Consider the following 22,197-nt stretch of genomic DNA (forward strand, 5'->3'; position numbering starts at 1 on the left):
CTGATATTTAAGTGTAAAGGCATAAAAAAGTCATAGTATAGTAAGTCATAAAAACTCATCGTATAGGAAAGTATAAAAAAGTCATAGTGTAGAAAGGGATAAAAATGTCATAGTATAGGAAGGTATAAACGTTTTTAAACCTTACTGTACTATGACGTTTAGTATTGTAAGGCATAAAAAAAGGCATCTGTCATTGTCAAATAGAATAATCTAATAATTAATTAATAAACATGTTTTTTTAAGGGGGCATTTGAGTTAACATCATATGAATGTACATCTGCTTAATATAGCTGTGTGTGTATTTTGGGGTTTTGCGCTTTATAATTAGTTATTAGTCTGAGACAACCTTCACCTCGCCTCCCCACCCCGTCAAAATGTGGTGGACACGGTGTAGAAGCGGACGGCTTTAGGACCCGGTGGCAGCAGTAAGACCGTCGGCAGGCCCCTGCAGTGAGAGCGGCGCATCTGGCGAGGAGCTGGCGGGCTGGGGAGGTGGAGGACGGGGAGAGAAGAGGAAGGAGGCTCCGGGAGCAAGCGAGACAAAAAGGGTCAGGCCTGGGACTTGGGAAAATCGGGTAACGAAACACACAGCGACTCACGCATTTAAATCCGTTTAACCCGGCACCAGTAACCGCGCAGGAAGGGTAACCTCTATGTGAACAAAAACGTGAAAGCCCCGAGAGCGGAAGGCGCTCGATGGAAATAGGGAAATAGCGATTTAGGGTTTGCTTTTTTGCAGATGTGCTGATTGGACATCGCGATGTGTACTTGAGCTTGACAAAATTTACAGCACAGAATCAGTATCGCGGCTCCTTAAAACACTGGGCTCATTAAAATAAAAGAAAAAATAAAGAAAAAATATCGGGGGTTTATCCTTCAGTGGCCGTGGCCTGTAAAAGACCACAATCCCCTGGGTCATATTGCAGACTTCCCTTGCTGCAAAAAAGACGTCTAAAACTTTGCAATTTGAACGCATAGCCAATGGAATTACAAATGCAAGTCAGTCGATCGCAGCAATGTGAGCGTTTGCACTGATTGTAGTTTGGTGTGCATGGAAATGCGCTGACTTTAAACGCATGTGTGGCCTTATAATAAATTACATTTTTCAAGATAACGCGTTCTGGCTGTTGCCTGCAATTATTTTTCAGCAGCTAGGACTTAATCCCAGCAGCTCATTAGACCCTCTAAATAAATCACAAGCGATTGTCATTAGTCTGGACTTAACCCTTTCGTGGAAACGTCCTGTGTGAATATAGATACATAGGCCTATGATTATTTTAGCACATTTCCACGAGTTCCACCGTGTAACTGTGGCTCCGCTGTGTGCGCATGGCTGACTGCTGGAGTAACTTTAACCCAGACTCTAGAGGTGAAAATTAAATATGAATAATATTATTATAAACCTTTATGATCATCCTCAGTTTCATTTGCAGCATTATTCGAGTTATTGTGCAGCTAGCAGCCATTTAATGTCAAGTACTGTACGTCCATACATCCATTTGATGTAAAAAGTGGCCCAGGCCCTATAGGCGAGAGCAGGCATACAGTATCCTATAGGCTATCTCAGCATGGGAGCTTCCTATATGAGTCACAAAGAGAAAGCTGATGCTCAGAAAGTGCCTCTTTATGGCAGAAAATAAGATTTTAACTAAATTGATTTGGTGAAATATGCACTGCATGAAACTCCGGTCACCTCTGAATCAAAGCATCACAGCACTAATGTAAAACTAAAGTGGATCTAATGTGTGAGAAGCTGATTTGTTGTGTTTCTTCTTTATCTTCCAGGAGCGCGGAGAGAAGAAGGATCATCTCTCACTTCTTTCTTTTTTTTATTCCTTTGAGTTCATCCTCACCTGAAACTTCCCCCCTCATCTAAATCAGCCCATCATCAGACATTACCCATAATCCCATAAGACTCTTCAACGATGCCGTCCAACACTGTCACCAACACCAACACCACTGCATTCAAAGGCTCAGACTTCACCGACTCACCTGGAAACAGAATGGTAAGAAACACGTGTGAAATATAAAAAGTGCGCCTCAGGAGTCTCGCGTAAGGAATTTCGGAGACTCCTCTGAAGCTTGGCATGTCAGTGAATGGCTCAGGATCTCTCAGCTTTATAGCCCGCGGGTTTAAAGAGTTCATTCAGTCATGTTTTGGTTTTTTGAATGACTTGAGCAAAGCTGTTGATTAATTTGGATTTGACAGTCCATCACTGCAAAGAGCCTCAAACTCACTCAGAGCTGATTTGAAAGGAGATTATTCACTCCAACACTGCTGTAGTACAAAGTGCCTTTTAGTATTTTTATCACTAAAATATCTATAAAGAGAATGTGTACGTAAGTGTGCATGAATATGTGTGTCTATCACAGGGGTTTAAGTCAAATAACAGTGTAATAGTGTTATTATTGTGATGGATAAAAAAGAAAAATTGGTTTGTGCAGTTACTTCATGCCAATTAAAAATTCTCCCAATTTTATGAATGGAGTTAATCAGTCAGTCAAGCTAATTCCTTATTGATCTCTGTAATCCAAAGATTTACTGCGATAGACTTGGTTGTATTGATTGATGGTCTGATTTTTTTTCCTGAAGCATCCACCAGCATGAGGCGTGCCATGTCACTTCTCATGATGCAGACAGACTCATTATCACAGGCCTTGTGTAACTGCAGCATCACCGTTGCTCCACAGCGGCGGCGTTAGCAGCATCACGAGGAGGCTGTGGCGACGTGCAGCTGTATTATGTGACATTTGCTTGTTGTAATGGTGGTTGGTGACGTGGGCGTTGGCTGGTGTAGGTTGAGCTGGAGCTGGAATTGCTCTACGGCTCTTTTACTGGGGGGATCTGTCCTCTTCCTCTACGTTCCCATTAGACAGTACTGCCCTTAGTCTTGTTGCCTGGCAACAGACATTGCCTTAAATAACCGGCTATCCAGACAGAAATAGTGCAGCGATATTGACAGTGTGGTAGGGTTCACTCCAGGCTACAACAAATCATATTTCCTTTTTTTTCCAGGAAATATTAGGGTGAAGCTGTGTGTGAAAATGGCGAGTTATTTTTTTTCATTCAGTGTTTCCGCTCTCAGGTTGAGAATTAGATGAGCGGTGTTGTGTAGGCTGCTCCTGCAGAGATAGCCAGGCACCACTGAATTGTGTCATCCATGTAAGTGGTTCCCAAATGAGCCTGCACACCAGGCTGCACTCAAAACGTGCTATTATCTATGCAAATTCTGCCGCCCTGGTAAGAAAAAACCAAAGCACCAGGCTCTGTATTAGTAATCATCACACAATGAACCAGCACCATCTGCAAAAAAAACACAAAAGCATCCATATCTACATTTAAAATAACCCCTTAAAGTCTTGTTAGCAACCTCTGTATTTTTATCAAGAAATTCACTGATAAGTATTCTATCATATTTTCCCATTTTTATCAGTTATAACCCTGCGCTCATTAATCACAGCAGCATCAGTTACTCTGATCACATGCATCTCTTTATGCAAATCAGTTTATCACACTGGGACAGTAATGGTTGATGGATTTATTCCATATTAAGAGCAAACACTCGCTGGAAGTAACATGGCCTGACCTTTGAAATTCATGCCTCTGTTTATTAACATCCTCCACCTCTTACATTATTTAACAACTGGAGTCTGTTGGAATATGTGTGTGTCCAAAGCCTAATTTTTGTTAAAAGAATATTTTTATGTCTCTTTTGATTCAACAGTAGAAAATATAGAGACAGAAAACAAGCAAACGTGCAAATTTCCCTGGGTGGTGGTACACATTACACATTTTGATATATGTGCAAATGGTGACACCAGGATTTACACAGGTCACAAAGTTTGATAGCAGTGATACATCACTCCAGCCTGTCAATAACAGAGGAGCTCATCAATGGTTTTTCCATTATTAACCCTCAAGTGTCTCAGGACAACATCGGAATCAAACTGGGGATCTCGCAGTTACTTAGTTACTTAGTACCCCATCATAATACACCTCGCCCAAATAGTCATGAAGTAGTAGTAGTAGTAGAATAGTCTTGAGATCATATATGTTCACTTTTCTTTTTTTTCCGCAGCACGGACTCTTTGTCCATGTTGACTTAAAATGTGGGGTTCAGAGTTTACTCTCAACAGCAGCTGAGAAAACAATCTCACCACAAGGCCCTTTCAGTAGCTGCTTCTGATATCACATGAGTTTGCCAAAGGGTTTTAAATCCTTACAAGACAGGTCCTTTAAGTGCACGGGGAAAAAAACAACTGAAATTTCACGATGAAGATCATGTGATAGGACCACTTACTAAATGGACCTTGTCGTCCCTTGTAAAACCAGGATGCAAAACTAACTCACAAATGCCGATACTTAAAGGGACGGATATACGTACATGTTTAAAGTACCACTGATTGCTACTTAGATTGCATAGCATATGTTTTACACTTAAATGCTAGTTTGTATTTGCACTTCCCACTTGTTACCAGGTAGTTTTGGGATAGTTTTAAGCAGGGAGATGATGTAAATGCACATGTGCAGTATAAAGTGTTATAAGCTAATTTGCTTCTTATTGGAGGTATTGAGGATGCTGTACCCATCTCTAGTCTCCCCTACTTTTCTTCTGTGTTTCAGTCACTGAAGGTTCTTGCTGTATTTAACGCCATCCATTATACAAAGACAAGGTCATGTAATGTCCTACAGTAATTGTCTCTCATGTTATTCTGTGTCACAGCTTAAAATAAAAGTACTTAACAACAAGTCAGCAGAGGGTCTTGCAGTAACTGTGCGGGGAGCCCATTTATCTTTGAGGGAATCTTGCATTCAGCACTGAAGGAATTTAATAAGGACCCTGCCCTCCCCCCCACTGCAGCTGTCAGGAATGGTCTTGCAATCTTATTTGCATTCAGACCTGGTGCTGGTGGTCCTATTCAGTCAATATTGACACTCAAAGCATCTACATTAGGATCATCTTTTCTCCCAGGAGCACTTGGTGGTGGCGGACATGGGGCTTTGTTCACAGGGGCAGACAGTTTTATTAATCAAAAAGAAATTGCAGCAAGGAAAGGTGGGGGCCGGTTGACGTCTTTGTAACAGTGTCAAGAGGGGATTGTCTGTGGAAGGTCAGCGCTGCGTCCACAGTTCTTTCACTTCAGCCTAGTTCAAAGGAATGTGTCATTCAATTTCTATCTGTCTCATTGTCCACTCAGCCAAAGACACTCAAGGACCCGCTGTAGCCCCTCCTTCCTTAAATGTTCAAGTGTTTTAGCGAGGTGCAGTTTTGTGTGTGTCCTGCAGATGTAATATCACTCATGCTGCATCTTTGGCTGAGGTGAACTGCCACTTAGTTCACTGGACAAATACAATCTCATAACCTGGAGAGATGTAGCGTCGTGTGTGCATCCAGCCCTTGAAAGTAAACTTGACATTCCCATGAACAAGTGCACTGTTGCTTCAATTATTGCAGGATACTGTGTCTGAATCATGGTGTGGTCTTTTTGTTCACAGGGTGAGAGCACAATACTGGACATGGACCTGAGGACAGAGGAGAAGTTGGCTAAAAATAGTGCCTCTTGTAAAGTTGGCAAGCCTGGAAGAAAGCGCAAGCAGTTTCCAGTGAGTGTTGATCTGACATGTCAGAAACTTTACATTCACATCCATTCATTCATTCATTCTTGTGTTTTAGGGATTTATTGTCAGTTTTTCACAATGTCAAGATTCAAGATCAGTCAAGATCAGATATCAACTGGTCCTTGAGCACAGTAACATAAAATAATTCCGTAAAACTACTTATTTATTTCTTTAGTTTGCACATGAGGGATTTTTGTGAAATAAGCCTTAGATTCTTCCATTACTTAAAGAATTTCTTTAGCCTGGGTTTTAATGGGCAGTTTTAGTGTCCAATGATGTTGTAAATGGTTTAAGGTTTAAGCAGAGTATCCTCGATAAGAACTGGTTCATACAGAGCGTCCTGGTAGCAGAGTGGTCTCAGCCACAGTGTCTACAGTTTCATTTCAGCTGGGGACCTTTGTTCCACTTGTTTTTCCGTCTGCCTCTTCAGTGTCAACTGTCAAATTAAAAAATGGCGAAACGGCAAAAAAAAAAAAAAAAAAGAACTAGGTCATACAACATGTTCATGCAGTCACATCTGAAAGCAGCTGTTCTGAACTGCCACACTCAAAGACAGAGTGAGAATTCTGCTGACAAAGAGAGCGGACGGACGCAATCAATCATTTAAACATGGGTGTAAACTGCGTGTCTTCAGACTCTCCTGGAGGGCATTCAGGGTATTGCACTCATCTGTTCATGTGAAAAGTGATAGAAATAGTTTTTGTGAAGACTGAAAAAGAGTCTGAGACACCTTGATTACTTTCTCACTGCGTGAAGTGAACTGTCGAACGTAGCCTTCGGCATTCTGTCATCAGAAAGGTGTGTGTGTGTGTGCAGGGCGTTTGTGTTGGAGTGTAATTGTGTCCTTCAAACACGGAGCTTGTTGGATCATCATAACTCCCCCCCCCATCCTAATAATCACACTGAGTTGCCAAAACCAACCATCAGACATTCACACCCATTTCACACGGCAACTGGCCAATAGGTGGTGTCTAAGTATCTAAGTTTAAACTTTTCATTCATTCATTCATTCAGAATGTGACACCGTGAATGTCTGGCTTTTCAACCCACTATCAAGTGTGGCCTTTCGGAACAGCTATAAACATTTGGATAGATCATATGAACCAGCCGTAAGCACAACCCAGCCGTGATAGTCTAAATGTTCGTTATGAATGGTTAAAGTGAGTAGATTAGTAATATCTGCACAAGATCTTCCAGCCTTCAGAAACCCGTTAACACACCACATGTACCTGTTTGTACTCATGAATAAACATCACACAGTCTACACTATGTTTCTAAGATGCATGCCGACACTACACCAACACCATTTGCAATCTGTTTGTGATGCCTTTTGTTGTTAAAAGCCCTGATTTAATAATGACTCTTGGGCCAGCATGTATCTGGGTATTTTTTCTCTCCCTGAGATATTATCATTTGCATAAGCCTGTGTTTAAAATCATGTTAATTAATTCTCACAGGGTGATACAACAAACAAAAAAGGAGATTAGAAAAATATTTACCGATAATATATGTTGGGGATATCCCTGAGGGTTTGTGTCGGTGTATTAACAGCAGCTGGCTGGTAGCACCAATAACAATACTACAGTCAAATAGAAATAGTAGAAAAGGAAAACTATACTCAGATGCTCCAGTCACATGGGTGTTTGACTCTTGGTGTCATTCTTCTCAGAATGAGACAGTCACTCAAACATGTACTTGCCAAATTGAAATGCTGTCCAAAAGACACTGAAGGCTCTCTGACAGACATCAGTGCCAGTTATTGAATCTTTGGTAGAAAACAGAAGGTAAAGCTGTTAATGGCTGAAAAAGGTGGTGTATCATTAACCCCCTGAGCCCAGCCCTCCAGAAAAATTCAAAACAAGGCAAAGTATTAACTCATTCACCTCATCTCACAGGGTCTTACATTTTAAATATTAACTTCTGTTAACTGCTCTTTACTATCAGGGGTCCTGGCTGTTACATTCAGTGCTAGTCTGAAGGAGGTAACAAAATGCTCAGCTGGTCACATTATTCAGTAATCTGCTCTAAATTCCTAATATAATATTAACACCTAATTTCCCCCTTTGGGATCAATAAAGCGTCATCTTATCTAAGGCAAATTAGCTGCATGTTAACATGTAACCAAGTTGTTTTATATGTAAGATGAAAAATTAATTGTTAATGAAGCAGCATTAATAGTTTTTTCCCCAATCATCTTTTAGCTCTCTTTTCGTTCTCTACCAACTTCTGAGGAAAATATCTGGCTTTTTAGCTGCTAAATGCTCCAGTTTGTTCATTAGCTAGTTGCTAACTGTGTCTGTCTTCAGTTTGGTGCTGGGCAGACAGTGTACAGTGGTTTATCAGAGCCTTTTAGCTGAGAACAGCTACCTGCTGCTGCCAAAAGCAACACTGATATTAGCAGTGAGAGTGAACCAAAACAGTAAAGCTGCGGGCTGTAAAACCAAAAGAATGCGCTGAAAGATGCTAAAACACTATGTAGAGCTAAGGATCTCTAAGTTGGATAATATTCATGAATAGGTTTATCACTACAAGTGAACGCCTTTCACATTACATATATTCTCCTGATCCATTGTTGAATGAGAATAGTGATAAGTGCAACTTTGATAGTTTATTTAACTTGTTATATACCACTGCATTTGGAAGCACGATGCTGTGGAAGTTGTAATGCTGCAGCAGTAAGTTGGATTAGTCAGTGTTTTGTTTTGACCTCTGTCTGCATGTCTGTGCTGCCTGATTTACTGACTGTGAACTCCGACCTCTGGCAGGGGCCTCATGTAGTTCACTGGGTCACTAATCTGTTGCGTAATTCTTTCAGCGACAGTTGTGTGTACTGTTTGTGTGTGAGCATATTGCCTGAGTTTGTGCATGTGTTCGACTTTCTGTTTGTTTCCCCGTCTGTCTGCTTTTGCATTTGTGTGTGTGTGTGTGTGTGTGTGTGTGTGTGTGTGTGTGTGGGCCTAAACCAACTCACACACTGTAACCTTTTTTCTAGTCATGAATTGATTCAGAATATTAATATTGTTTGAGTTGTGGGTTGTTGTTTTCATTCGTTCTGTCAAATAGATTTAGTAGAGCGCTGCTCCAGTGCAACTGTTCAACATTTACAGTTAATTTGTTCTCAGTTACTACAATGATGAAGTCATTTAGAGTCTTGTGGCCTGCGAGGAATGCTTAAAAACCAACTTTGGCTTGATGTATCTTAGTTTTTACGATACAGTACGACTTTCACTGAAGTTTATTTTGTGCCTCTGTTCTGCATAATTTGCATTGCATTTATTACACAGACGTTTTATAGGTCTCTGGGTCACATTAAAGCTAGTTTACATTGTGTTTGCCTATTCACTCTGCGAGAATTAGATTACGTTTGACCTTTTAGCCTCCAGCGCAGGGTCTTGTGTTTGCTAAATATCTTCTGTTGACAGACAGATGCCTCCTGAGGCGTTGCTGTCGCCTGGCTTCAATGCAAACTGCTGCACCTACATCTACAGGAGTTGAAAGCTTCAGCGCTGCTCTCATCACTGTTGACAGTCTGATCTCACAAGACATGCTCCACTTTCTGCTCCTAGTGACCCAGTAATGGGATTGTCTGAAAAGTGTGTTTTTTTATGGCTATTTTTAGGCAGCAGCAGAGACACTATCACATTTACTTAGATTTGAAACAAATCTTTTCTAGGTCCTCTAAGACAGCCAGCACTTTTTTTTTAGCTGTAAGAACTGAATGTCTGCCGCTTCAGTTAAACTGCAGCTTCAGATGGGTCAGCTCTCTTTGAATTTACTCCTCTGCATAGAATGAAATAGTTTAACTGGGCGTTCCAAACTGGACGGAGGGAAAAAACTTCTCCGTTGTCAAACAGCCAACATTTTTCACATATTTCCATGCTGCTGTAATGATGAATGCATGACTACAGGAAGCTCAGTAGTGTACCTGATGAACTGTAAAGTAATCCCTTCCTCTCTTTCCAAGTTAATGGCTGTACAGCAGATTTACTGGCGCGGCTTTGAAGTTTACAACTCCAGTTTAACAGAGCTAAATGGGAAATGCCATAATTCACTGACTAATAAGTGTAGAAGTTGAGCTACATGTTTGATTCTGTGCAGATAGAGCTGTGGAGGCATAAGGGATGAAATTAAGCTTATCTAATGTGAAATGGGTGAATGCTTTAATTGACATTTTCTTTCAAATAGCCCATTTAGCCAACATAGACTGAAGAGTGCTTATTCCCACTCTGATACTGCCAGCTGTTTCATTGGTACTCACTCTGATGACCTTTTTTTTCAAGCATGCTGGATGATTTGTTGTAAATCCTGGAAAGGTTTTGTTTATCGCACAGACAGCCTCGGTATATCCAGTGATATGTCACAACAGCTGACAGGCACAACACTGCCGCACACCTTCAGAACATCAAACTGTAACATACAGCCACAGCAATAACAATCTATAAAGCTGATAGATTGCCAGGATGTTAACATTTCAAGCCTCTTTTCCTCTGCCTGCAGGTCGAGAGCTTTGGCTCCCTCAAAGATGGTGTGGGTGTGGGCAACAGCTACACTGGGGTGGGTAGGCCGTCCATGGCACAGGTCCACAATGGAGACGTGGGCGGGCACAGAGACAGGACGTCCGACGCCTGTTTTCCCAAACAGGAGAAGAGGGAGGTGGAGAACGGGATCCCCAGAGACCCTTCCTCCTGCCGGGCAGAGGACAGCTCCCATGGTCAGATCCTGAGCCCTTCCCAGGAGAACGGATTCCTGCCCAGCCGGGAAGAGCAGGACTCGGAGAAAGACAAGGAAGACAGCCTGACAACACCGCGCAAGAAAAGAGGGAGGCGGAAACTGGAGCGCCCAACGAAATGTGAGTTTTTGGCCTCCGCTTGCTCAGCTTCGCTATCTTTTGATCTGCTCTCTGCAGACCCAGGAGGAAAAGTCACATGGACATGACTTGTCCGAGAGGTTGAGTAATGAATTGCAAATCAGATTGAGTGGGTCTGCGCAGCTCCGCACACAGAGCATGACACTGACGCTGCCAGGATGAGTAACCCAGAGGCTAAAAGTGTTGCATTCATGCAGCTGCACAGCACTGGGAAGAAAGGCACTCGTAAATATTAGCTCTGCTTATACTGTATACTATACTATACTCTACTTATACTAATAATATTATACTCATTATACTCAATGTTTGACTGCTATATTTCACTTCCTCTCATTTCTTCTCAATGTCTTGGTGTGTTTCCCAAATGCTTTCACTATGCACCGCAAGTTGACATTTGAATGTGCAGCGCCATCATAGATATAATGAGTCTGTCAAAACCTTGTTAAGCACAGTATTGATCATTCAGAGTAGGTGTAGGTTATATGGAACGTTTGCATCTGGACTGTTACTGTAGCTAAAAGTATTGAAGTAGTGATTCATTTTGTGTAGATCTGAAACAAGCCGTTGATTAATTGATTAGTCAACTGACAGGAAATAGTATTTATGGGTAATGGATTGTCGGTCAGAAAAAATAATTAATAAGAAAATGTCACCTGGGGCTTTATTATGGGAATTTTTCTATAGACAAAATGATGAATAGAGACAATAAACATCAGATGAATCAGTTAGGAAAACAATCATTAGTCTAATTATGTGAATTTTATCAGTAAAGGCCCAGTAACAGGAAAGACAGCAGCAGAAAGGTGGCATTACCTTTTCTAGTGCAAAATGCAGCAACATATTTGTTCCTCGAATAATTATCATAACTTAAATGACTTATGAAATAACTAGTAAGTAAAATTGGACTATTACATACAATGTAATAACTATCTTAAATGCGAACGGTCCACATTAAAATAAACTATTTTATGTTTTATGTTGATGAATTTTGGTCACACAACTGAGTCTGCACCAGCCACAGAGCAGAGGTGGATAAAATTAGCATTTAAAGGTGATATAAATCAGGGGGTATTGTTGGGACAGAGTGGTGTTGACAGGTAGTTTTTAGTCCAAGATGGAGATTAACCATATCACTTAGCCCCCCCACACACTCCCCTGCTTTCCAGTCCTATCTCTCTCTCTCAGCCACGTGTCTCTGTGGCTCCTCTCTCGGCCGCAGAGACACCGGCTCTGACCTTGATGAGGAGTGCAGTAAATAAAGCCAGGGGAGGAGCGACTCGTCTCCTGGCAACAAGCCTCTGTTGGGAGCTGGCAGGTCTCTGTTGTGGCCGCCTCCCCGTCGGGGGCCCTGCCAGGTGGATGGCGTCGTGCCCAGAACTCTTTACAAACTGGGTCTGCACTCTGTATTCACCTGGTCAGTGCTTCTAGGATCTGTTACTCCCAAGCAGAAACCAGGGATAACCCTGTTTGCTTTACAAGACTTCTGAGCACTGGATCCAGATCCTGCTCAGCTTTAGTATGATACAGTGGTGAACACAGAGGGCATGACAAAAATCGATATCATAAATCTATATAATTTTTATTTCATCTGTGTATTCTCAGTTGTTGCACGCTGCTTTGTTTTGAACGAGGATGTAGAATTAAAGCAATGTGAGGCAGGGGAATGTGACAGGACCATGTTTTAATTTTTTAGTTACAAAAGCTGTTTCAGGGTCACTCCTCCAGTAATAATGAGAATCACTCAGCCCGTGAAAACACGTACAAAGTCTTTCTTTTTTTTTTTTTTGGAAATAACCCTGACAACATCATCAGGCTTTACGAAACAAACAGGGTTAAACACAACGATGCTTTGGGTTGCATTACAGGAAGAATAGGAAAAAAGATTTTTAGAGCTAAATCGATAATCAGAACTAAACGTATCTCGCTTCAATTTTGACCGTTATTTTTTTTTCTAATTTATCTGTTTTCAGTCCCCAAACCGTATGAAAGTGCAACATTAAATCACCATCTTGCAATAGAATCACACCAGCCAGACGCCCCTCAATATGTTGATGTTCTGACCCATGAGTAGTCAGTAGTCATGACGGACGACACCCATATTTGAACTTGACATCATTGACTGTGTCTTGCATGGTTGTGAGGCTACCACGGTGCCAGAATCTGTCCAAATGCACATAAACAGCTGCTAGAGTTCCTAAAACCACCTCTGTGGTGGTTCCTGCTACAGTAGATGACTCCAGGAGCATATTTTACCGTGATGACACACACAGGCTGACAAGGGGAAAACAATACAGGCCACACACTCACTCACAGTCACGGTTGGTAACAAGTATCAGATCTTTTGTGGAAAAAGCCCCTTTACAGTTTCCACAGACAATAGACAGACAGACAGACAGCAGGCAGGCAACAAAAAACAGCAGACTGAGGTCAACTGAAAGAGGAACCAAGTAGTTAGCAGGAGCAGCGTTAGCCACAAAGTCAAAGAAAAGAACATGTGTGAACATGGCACAGCAAGGACAGCTAGTTGTTTGCAGGCTGCACACACACAAGTTTTACTGTTTGTCACAGTTTGTGAGTAGTATTTGATGCCTATGACACACTGATGCAACATTTGTAGGATTTCTTTCAATCGTGATGTCAAAATCATTTGGGGGAATGAGAAAGTAAGAAGCAAACTGTGAAAATTGTAGGTTTTGTACAAAGGACATTTAGAACAGGCAACTGTGGCGCAAAAAAAGCAGCACAAGTCTGCACGTGCATGGCCACACAAACGTTTAATTCAGATTACATCAGCAAAAAGTGTCCACAGTACCCAGTGCCCAGAATTTAATGGCTAAGTGCTGCACTTGCATGATGTATAGATTTCCCTCTCTGTGAGGTACTAAACATCAAACCAGACTGGCACTGAAGATAAACATGCGAGGAGAAATTAATGCCGTAACTGGACAAGTTTGGATAAAGGGAGTGTTGATGTACATTCATCTGAGAGAGGAGAGTCCTTGGTGGGGGGCAGTGTGGTGGATCGATAGTCAGCTAAACAGGGTTTCTGTTATCCATCTGGAGGGCACAGGAAGGATTTGAGCTCCGGCTGGAGTGGAACTGAGCTCTAGCAATACGAGAGCTGGAACCCGCTCAAACTGGCAAGGTATACTCTCTGTGGGCAACATTAGCCAGCTCCCCTCACAAACCCAATGACCTTGGCAGTCCGCGCCGCCTCACCGATTTGTTATATAGTCACTTATTCCCGATGAGGACGACGAGACCAGGAGAGAGTGATGGAAAAAAAGAGCAAGGGGTTTGGGGGTGGGGGTGGGGGGAGGAACAGGGGGCTCAGCTACACATGGAACCAACTTGAAGAGGCTGCTAAGAGAGCAGACTATTGTTTGGACAGGTCTGTAGGGTACTTCACTGACAAGCCAGTGTTGGCCGTGCAGAAAACATGCCATCAAAAGTTGTCCTTAGCCTCTCAGGGCTCAAGTGTTACGATAGTGTCTGGGCTTCGACTAAGCAGATAGTCATGTTTACTCAGGCTGTGCCATCATGCTAATTTAGGGCACAGCTGCTTGAATGATGTGTGTATACTCCAGTCGTGTCATATCACCTTGCCTGGTCGCTTTTAGAAACACTTGCTTACATTCAAATTAATCATTGTTAAAGTAATACCAGAGGTGTTGGTTTGAGCTTCTGTGATGAAGCTGATTTTGGCTTCCTCATCTGTTTTTCTGCTGCTGCGGGTGAAAAAGTTTTCATGAATCATGCTTCAGTTGGGTGATATCCATGCTCCCTGGCTAACCCCTCACTGCTCTGCTGAACACAGGCAAACAATGCTGTTTAAGAATGAATAACATGCCCTTGTTGTTGTAGACCTCCAGATCTTAAATCATGGCCAAGTTAATGGGAAATCCCAACTGCAGCTTTTATTCTGTTAAAGACATTTTTATTAGACTGTGGTTTCAGTGCACGTTTCACCAAATGTTTTCTGTGCTATTTTGGATCATCTTTGCCCTGGTGCTGCACCTCTCTATTATGGTTTTGCAACTTCCTCTGTGTTGGGCATTTTCTTTCCTGTGCAAAACACTCCCTTCTGAGAAAAGTTCCAATAGTGTGATGAGTTCTGAATCATCATGATAAATCAATGCCGGATGAAACCTGTAGATATTTCATGTAATTAAAGGTTACATGACTTGTTATTGAGCATGCTCAGATACAAGTTCTGCCTGCAACATTTTGTGTAAGTTAAAATATAAAAGCGTAAGCAACAGTATAAAGTAGTTGACAAAATATGCCAAAGTTCACGGTTGTGTTTGAGATCACTTATCCATGTTTTAAAGCACTTTAAATGTCTTTAAGTGCTCTTAAATATAACAAAAAGTTTTAGATTTTCTGGGCAAAGGCCATATGCTGATGAAGATCAGCTACTAAACAGACTGTGAGGTGAGATCATTTTATCAGCGGCTGTTTCCAAGGTCAAGTTGAACCTTTAAACTCAAAGTGCAAGTACCTGAAAACTGTACTTAGGGTACTTAAGTAAATGAATTACTTTTCAGCACTGTACTTAAAATAGGACATTTGAGAAGTGGTACAACACACAACCTTTTTTTTTTTTTTTAAGCCTCTGTCACCTTTTTCTGTTCAAAATAACACAGACAAATAGCAGCTTCTACATTGTCCACCTCTACATAACTCAACAGCAGCAAGAAGAGATTCATGTTGTGATGCAGTCGGGGCTTTGGAGATTGGCAGGGGGGTTGTATACCGCCCCAGAGTCACAGAAGTGAAGCAGCACGTTGTTGCCTTTACGGCTCAGTGTCAGCGGCGTGGGAGGGGTCATGCTAATAGCAACCAGCTGTGTGTCTCATTTAGAGGGGATATAAGGTCAGAAGTGTGACACTTGCCAAAATAAACGTGGCCCCTCTCCACACTCATCATAACCTGGGCAGCCGATCCAAGCCCTCTGGGTTGCATCAAACCTTCTTATGGCACCTGAGCGCACAAGCTACGGTGATCCCAGAACCACTTTGAGCATGCATAAGGAGTTTTCCAGAGCCAGTATCTCTCAGCAGATTTATTCATTTGACTTGACAAATATATCGTTAATGGGATGATATGGAGGGCGAGTTTAACAATCTGGATTAATAAATGTGTCACATGGTTTATTGATGAATGAGAAGCCACTTAAGTTTAACACAGATGCAGGGATAACCGATGTGGCCAATTTCCACTCTCCTGTAAATGATTCAGGCCATCCATTGTGTCGCTGTCCTCTTTCTAGATGTGGAGCACAAGGAGGAGGATGGGGGTGATGCAGTCAAGACCGAGGTAAGATTTCTGCTCTGTTTGTGTCTTTGTTCTCTTGCTGATGTAACTCATGAGGTGTCTTTCACACTTGCCAAGTCTGTAGCTTCCTTTTTGGGGCTGAGTTATCTTTCCTGTCACAAACTGTGAATCCTCTGCTTGCCAGCATGATAGATGGTAGTGGTGCAGGTTGAACAAAAGCAGAAGTGCTTTTCTTGACTTTTTGGAGTAGAAATACCAAATAGAAGATATCATCATACTGGTATGTTGTCAAAACGTCAGTCCACCCAGTGTTGTTATAGCAATGTCTTTCTCTTGTCTTATTACTTTTTCTCTATTGCAGGACAGATTGTATGTTTGATGAGTGGAGGTTTACATGTTGTTTTGCATGACTGTAGCTGAGTAGGAATTATTTATCATTTTGGAAAATACACTCAGGATTTATAGGTAAATATGAATCTACTGCCAACAGCCAGTTAGCTTAGCATAAAGACTGGCGACAGGGAGAAATTCTGGTGTCATAAACCGCCTTTAAGGAAAACTTTGAAATACTGGAAATACTGTAAGCTGATTTACTTTGTTGCAGAGAGTTGGATGAGAAGATTGATACCAATCTCATAAATATCTGTTAAATATTAAGCTGGAGTCTATTAGCTAAGCTTAACATAGAGTGTGGAAACAAGAGGAACAACTAGCCTGACTATCCAACAATAACAAAATCCTCCTACAAGCACCTCTTAATCTGAATATGTTATTTCTCGCTTGGTTAATCTGCACAATCTGTTTTATAGTTCAATGTTTTAAGAGGGCTTTTGTGTCGGACTGTTTCTTGGCTGGGACCAGTGACTTGCTGGCGTTACACTTCAGATTTATATAAAATAAACAAATGAGATATAACATGTTAATTAGTGAGCTTTAAAGGTGCTGGTAGATGGATTTTGTTTGCTTTGGACACAGCCAGGCTAGCTGTTTCTCAGTGCTCGCAGTCTTTATGCTAAGCTAAGCTAACTGGCTGCTGGTTCCTGTTTTATATATATTTTGCATACATACATTAGAATATCGATCTTCTTCTTCTTCATCTAGCTCTCTGCAAGAAAGCAAACACATGTTTCCCAAAATGTTGAAGGATTCCTGTACACAAAGAAGATATGTTTTAATGAGTGAGATTTAGTGGTGCTGCCAGGTGGATTGTGCTATCTTAAGACGGAGCCATGCTAGCTGTTTCCCACTGTATTCAGCCTTTATGCTAAGCTAACCTAATCAGCTGCTGGCTCCAGGTTCATATTGAACAGACAGATACAAGAGTGGTATTGATCTTTTCATCCAACTCTTGGCAGGACAGTGAATTGATGTGAAGTGAGAAAATGAAGAGTGTTTTTCAAAATATCAAACTAATGCTTTCAGTTTATTTCTGTGTACCATTAAACCTTTTGCCTCCTGCTCTCCCACAAATGTATGGTGAAAGCTTGCACTAAAAGTAAACTGTATCTGCACCATTGCCAGGCTAGAAGCTTGGTATAAGTCGCCGATCTCCAAGGTCCAGAAAAACTGATTAGTTCTCTTGCCTTTGGACTTGTGAAAGAAATGGTACCTAATGGTGTATAGATTTGAAATATCAAATACACTTGGGAGCTCCTTGTATCAGTTAGGTGCTGGTGACCTTTAGATTGTTGCCAGGGAGTTGTGATTAGACACTGTGGCATCACTTCTAGCTGCCTGACAAATCACAAGCTGACCGCACTAAACGGCACACAAACATGAGTCATCATCTTTTAGAAGTAGACGATCCCATCGCCTAAACCACAAATTACTCACTTGTTAACTAGAGTCTGGCTCACAGGCTCGAGTCACAGATTGGATGCAAAGATTTCCTAAAATCTGAATGAGTGAAACTCTAAATGGAAGATCAAAAACAAGTAGCTAACTTTTTTTTTTTTTTTTAACACCTTAAACAGGGAGGTCGAGGCAGGCTGCGAGGGGGAGTTGGTTGGGAGATCAGCCTTCGTCAGAGGCCCATGCCCAGAATAACCTTCCAGGCTGGTGACCCTTATTACATTAGCAAGCGGACCAGAGAGGAGTGGCTGGCCAAGTGGAAGATGGAGGTGAGTACCCCAGCCACCATAGTGAGCAGGGCGAGTGACAGGCATGGACTAAAGCTGCCAGGGTCAAAGATAGGGCTCGTGGTGTATTCACAGCCAAGTGTATTTGATGGGTCATTTGATATCTCATGAAGGTACCATTTATTTCAGTGGATTTCCAGGGCCATTGGCTCAGTCGGCTCCTGCGTATCCTGGCTTTGTTCTTGTCTATTGTATTAGCAGAGGGAGAATCACATGCAGCTGTGGTGAACACATCTGTTTGATGCCTTGACATGATTCATGCTTCCTGGATGAAAATGTTGCCGTAAATTTAGATTTTTATAATTCTGAGTGCTTTTGATGTCTTGAAGTTGAGGTGAAATGATTCTAGATTAAAGGGTCAGTTCACCCAAATGCCCAATAGAAACCATTTTTACCTTTAGTTGATATTTGACAGTGCAGAGAGTCAGGCATTTTGGGGGGGGGGTCAGCTTGAGTCAAACTGGGGACATTGCAGTTATTAACCATTCACACCTTAACCATTAGGCCACCAGGGGCACGCCATACTTTCCCTTTTACCCCGAATGGTAGTGAGTTATTAGCATAAACAGATTTTTAGCAACAAAACCAGTCATGCATTTTTTTTTATTTTTTTTTTACAGTTTGAGTTACAGATCCATTAGTTTGAAACAAAACATGAGTGAGGCGTTCATAATTTTTAGAGAGGATTTTACTGCTCTGGAAAGTCATCATGACAGCCGTAATTTTTTCTTTTATCATGGTAATTATGATAATAGGAACCACGGAGGTACAGCGTTCACATTGTGGGTTAGGGTAAGCAGTAAGTAAGTAATCGACCAGGAATGTGTATCAAAGTTGTCCAGTGCAGCATGTTGCTGGATAACGCATCCTATGTGACAAAAGTTGAGCCGGGTTCAGCTTTTTTTGCCAGGTGACCTGGCATTTTTTTGGCTGGCTCCCTTTGCATTGACACCCCAACTGCGTCAACGGAGTGGCCACATTCAAATGAATGAGGGGGAACCTTTGTCCGACAGGATTTAAGTCGGATGAAACGCGGCTTTTGCTGGTAACATTTTATTTGCACAATTTCTTTGATGGAAAATTTCCATCAAAGAGATTTCCTTGTAAATGTAGAGCAATAACAAACTGTTTAAAGTTTATTACTGAGAACAGTAGTTGACTAAATAATCTCACCACAAATTCCTTTTATAGCCCTTCTAGAGCTTTTGATTGTTTCTCATGGGCTTCCTCAGCAGATGGAGATTACCAAGTTGCTATGGAATTGTAGATGCCCAGTTTTCCATTTTTCTGAGCATATTAAGGACTTGTTGTCCATGATATCTTAACGTGAGATTGTAAGTGTATTCTTGACCTTGGAAACAGCAGTTGACAAAACAATCTCTTCACCACAAAGACCAATTAGTAATGGTTTTGGAGCTTTTCGGTCGTATCGCTTGATCTTCAGATCAAATGTTGTGGTGAGATTGGTTTGCTGGTAATACACAGGTATTTTTACTGGATGCAGAAGGATCACTCAGCCCTGCTTCTTTAGCAAATGTGACAATTTATCCGAGCTCTGATTTCTTTTGTAGAACATTAATCCAGCGTGAATTTAATCTCTATAAATGTGAAGTTCCCCACATTGCTCATTATTTAGTCATGTTAAATGTGACTTTTGCTAGCAATGTGATGTAGTACAACCTCATCTGTTACATAATGAGGAGTCTCTGTAGTATCAACATGGGGTCGTCCATTTCTTCTACCTCCCTGCCCCCCTCTGCTCTGCTCTGCTCTGGAGAAGGCTCGGGGAGCGGCCGTAAAAATGTCTCCAGGGAGGAAATATTGCCAAATTAGCAGGACATGCCGGAGTCCCACAAGTGAAATGTCGTAAAATACGAGGCAAGTAGGCAGTTTACATTTTCCAAACAGAGGTGGATTTTCTTTAACAAGTGGCTCCACTGGGCTGAGATTTAAGGGGATTTGCAAGATGCAAATTGTGACTGTGCCTGTTTTTTCCCCCTTTTCTCATCTGGTGCACTGCAAGCTTTGATCTAATTTGCACAAAGACTTTGTTTTGGCATCAAAGCCCTTTTTCCTGAGGAGTAATGTGATGCATAGCCTCCAGTTTTGCTTCTACTCCCGCCACAGAGCATTTTTCTGTTGCATGCTCCTGCAACAGGGAGGACATGGTGGCTGAAAGGGTTACTGCCATCTTGCACTTTCTCCAGGATCTCTCTTTTTTTTTTTTTTTTCATGTGCCTTGTGTTACAGTGGACTTCTCCGTCTCTCCCTCTCTGTTTCCCTCCCCTATTCTTCTCCTGACCCCTCCCCCAGCTATGGAAATGAACTCTGTGCTATGGATATGAGGGTGAAGATGAGGTTTGCAGCAAATTTCCAGCCCTGCTTGCAAGACAGCCTCTTGGCTCGCTGCCAACATTTTGCAAGTCCTCTCTATCCAACCAGAATTCCTGTCGGCAATCACCTGACCCTGAATTCCCAGACAAAGAAATGTTCATGCTTTCTTTTTTTAAGCGATCTCTTCTACCCCGAGAGTGGGGGTGAAAAAAACTGAAGCCCCACACTGGATTATGAGGGTTGCGCGCTGGCGTGTATGGGTATGTGCACTGCATTGTTTGTTTGATAACACAGGGGGATAGTGTGCATGTCTGATTAGCCTGCTTATAGCGAGGGGAATATGCTGACTTCAGGTATTTCCACGAGAGTTGTTGTGGACCATCTGCTCTGCACAGCTTAAAGGGAAACCGTCTCTTTAAAAAAAGGAAGAGTGAGCAGGCTTTAGCCGTGTTTGGGAAAAAGTTGCTTGCATGAAAAAAGTTTTTCCCGTGGGGTGAATATGCATTGAAACTATTTCCTGTTTCATAGCAGTGCCTAGAAATGTCAGATTAACATCATTCTTTTAGGTCAAATACATGTACTTTAAAAATGTTGCTGTTGTTTTTTCAGAGCCAGCATGATTTTTTACCTTACATAACATTAAAGTGGGAAAAAGGTGAAGTTGTTGTGTAGGCCTCACAGCCATTTCCTTCCTATCACTGTGCACTTTGTTCTGTTTGACTCACGACATAGATTTACTACGAGAACAGTAATTTGATAACTTGAAAAGATTTTAAAGAGCTTTGGAGTAAAGCGAGCAGCCTCCTCAGGGGAGGGGGGCTTTTTTTTTTTTAACAACTCCACTTGTGGATTCATGGGGAATTCTGTTTATGTATTCATAGCTGACTCTGTAATATTCCTAATTATCTCTTAAAAGGACGCAATACAATGAGAACCAGATGGCCTCTTTTAGTGTGACCCCCCAAGGCCACTCGTGAAATACACTGCCTTTGTAGGGATCTGTGCTAAAACATCAGGCTAATGAATGCAGTAGCCACATCGCTGCACAACAGAACCTGCCACTGGTGCGTTTTCAGACAATATTTCCACTTCAGAATCAGCCATTTGTTTTTTTATTTTGTTTTTTTTCTTGATCTGATGCATCTCGACTTAACTACACCTGTCGCTGCTTAAGGGAAGTTTTTGCTATTTGTACGTGGCCTTGCTCAGCAGATAAGCTCAGGAGGTCTTTGCACTGAAGACATATCTCACTGTATAATCCATCAAACAATTACAAAAAGCAGACCCCGCTGTGTCTCTCCTGCCTGTTGCGCATGAGAGACTGCTGCATTCAAAGGTCAAACTCTTTTGTGTTGCTTCAAAGGCTCGCTGTCACGTTGTGTGAGGAAGTAATGTTCAGTGACAGTTTATTTCATCTAACTTCTTACTTTTAATCAAAGTTTGCAGAGTGCTTGTTTGTTTGGATTTGGTGGCACCTTTAACATCTTTTTCTTTGATAGGAATTTTTTTTTTTAGGATTGTTGTCTTTGTCCCTGTATTACATGCAAGCTTTCAGGGCATATGTACTGTGATGTTTCATCTCAGCAACCACACTTTTGACTCTTTGACCCTTCGAGACTAAGAAATCTTCCTCGTAAAGTTAACAACCTTATAATAGACAGTTGTTATCTTATAAATAACCAAAGCCACGCAGTAAACGTGACCTTTTTCTTAACAAGTGCAGCCCAGATTGAATCCTAAGGTATGATCTGCACACCCCTGAGACCAATATGTCTTCTCTTTTTTTCTGCCTCCCCGTGCACTCTGTCACCCCTTGAGCCCTCAGGGTATCATGCTGCATGGCCTCTAAGTCAGATTATCCCTTATTGTGCACCCAACATGTCTCCACACTCTGCCAGCAGCCTGTAGAGCTTCTGTTTTCACTATGTCCATAACAAAATCCACAATTACTGTAAGTACAG

The 22,197-nt window shown here is 41.8% G+C and overlaps 1 protein-coding gene across 4 annotated transcripts in view; it reads left to right on the top strand.

Moving 5' to 3' along the window:
- Positions 1–456: 456 nt before the first annotated feature.
- dnmt3ab (DNA (cytosine-5-)-methyltransferase 3 alpha b) overlaps positions 457–22,197 on the top strand; it is a 41,636-nt gene continuing 19,895 nt past the window's right edge. For 2 of the 4 annotated variants that reach the window (XM_056393088.1, XM_056393089.1), the window contains exons 1-4: positions 1,786–2,006; positions 5,498–5,605; positions 10,118–10,469; positions 15,760–15,806. In XM_056393088.1, coding sequence (XP_056249063.1) covers positions 1,926–2,006; positions 5,498–5,605; positions 10,118–10,469; positions 15,760–15,806 — 588 coding nt within the window. In that variant the 5' untranslated portion in view covers positions 1,786–1,925. Of the gene's footprint in view, positions 576–1,785; positions 2,007–5,497; positions 5,606–10,117; positions 10,470–15,759; positions 15,807–17,737; positions 17,885–22,197 lie in introns of those variants that run through there. The other 2 variants (XM_056393086.1, XM_056393087.1) reach the window with 2 other exon arrangements.

This window comes from Seriola aureovittata, chromosome 13 (assembly GCF_021018895.1).
Source record: "Seriola aureovittata isolate HTS-2021-v1 ecotype China chromosome 13, ASM2101889v1, whole genome shotgun sequence".
Lineage (NCBI taxonomy): Eukaryota > Metazoa > Chordata > Actinopteri > Carangiformes > Carangidae > Seriola > Seriola aureovittata.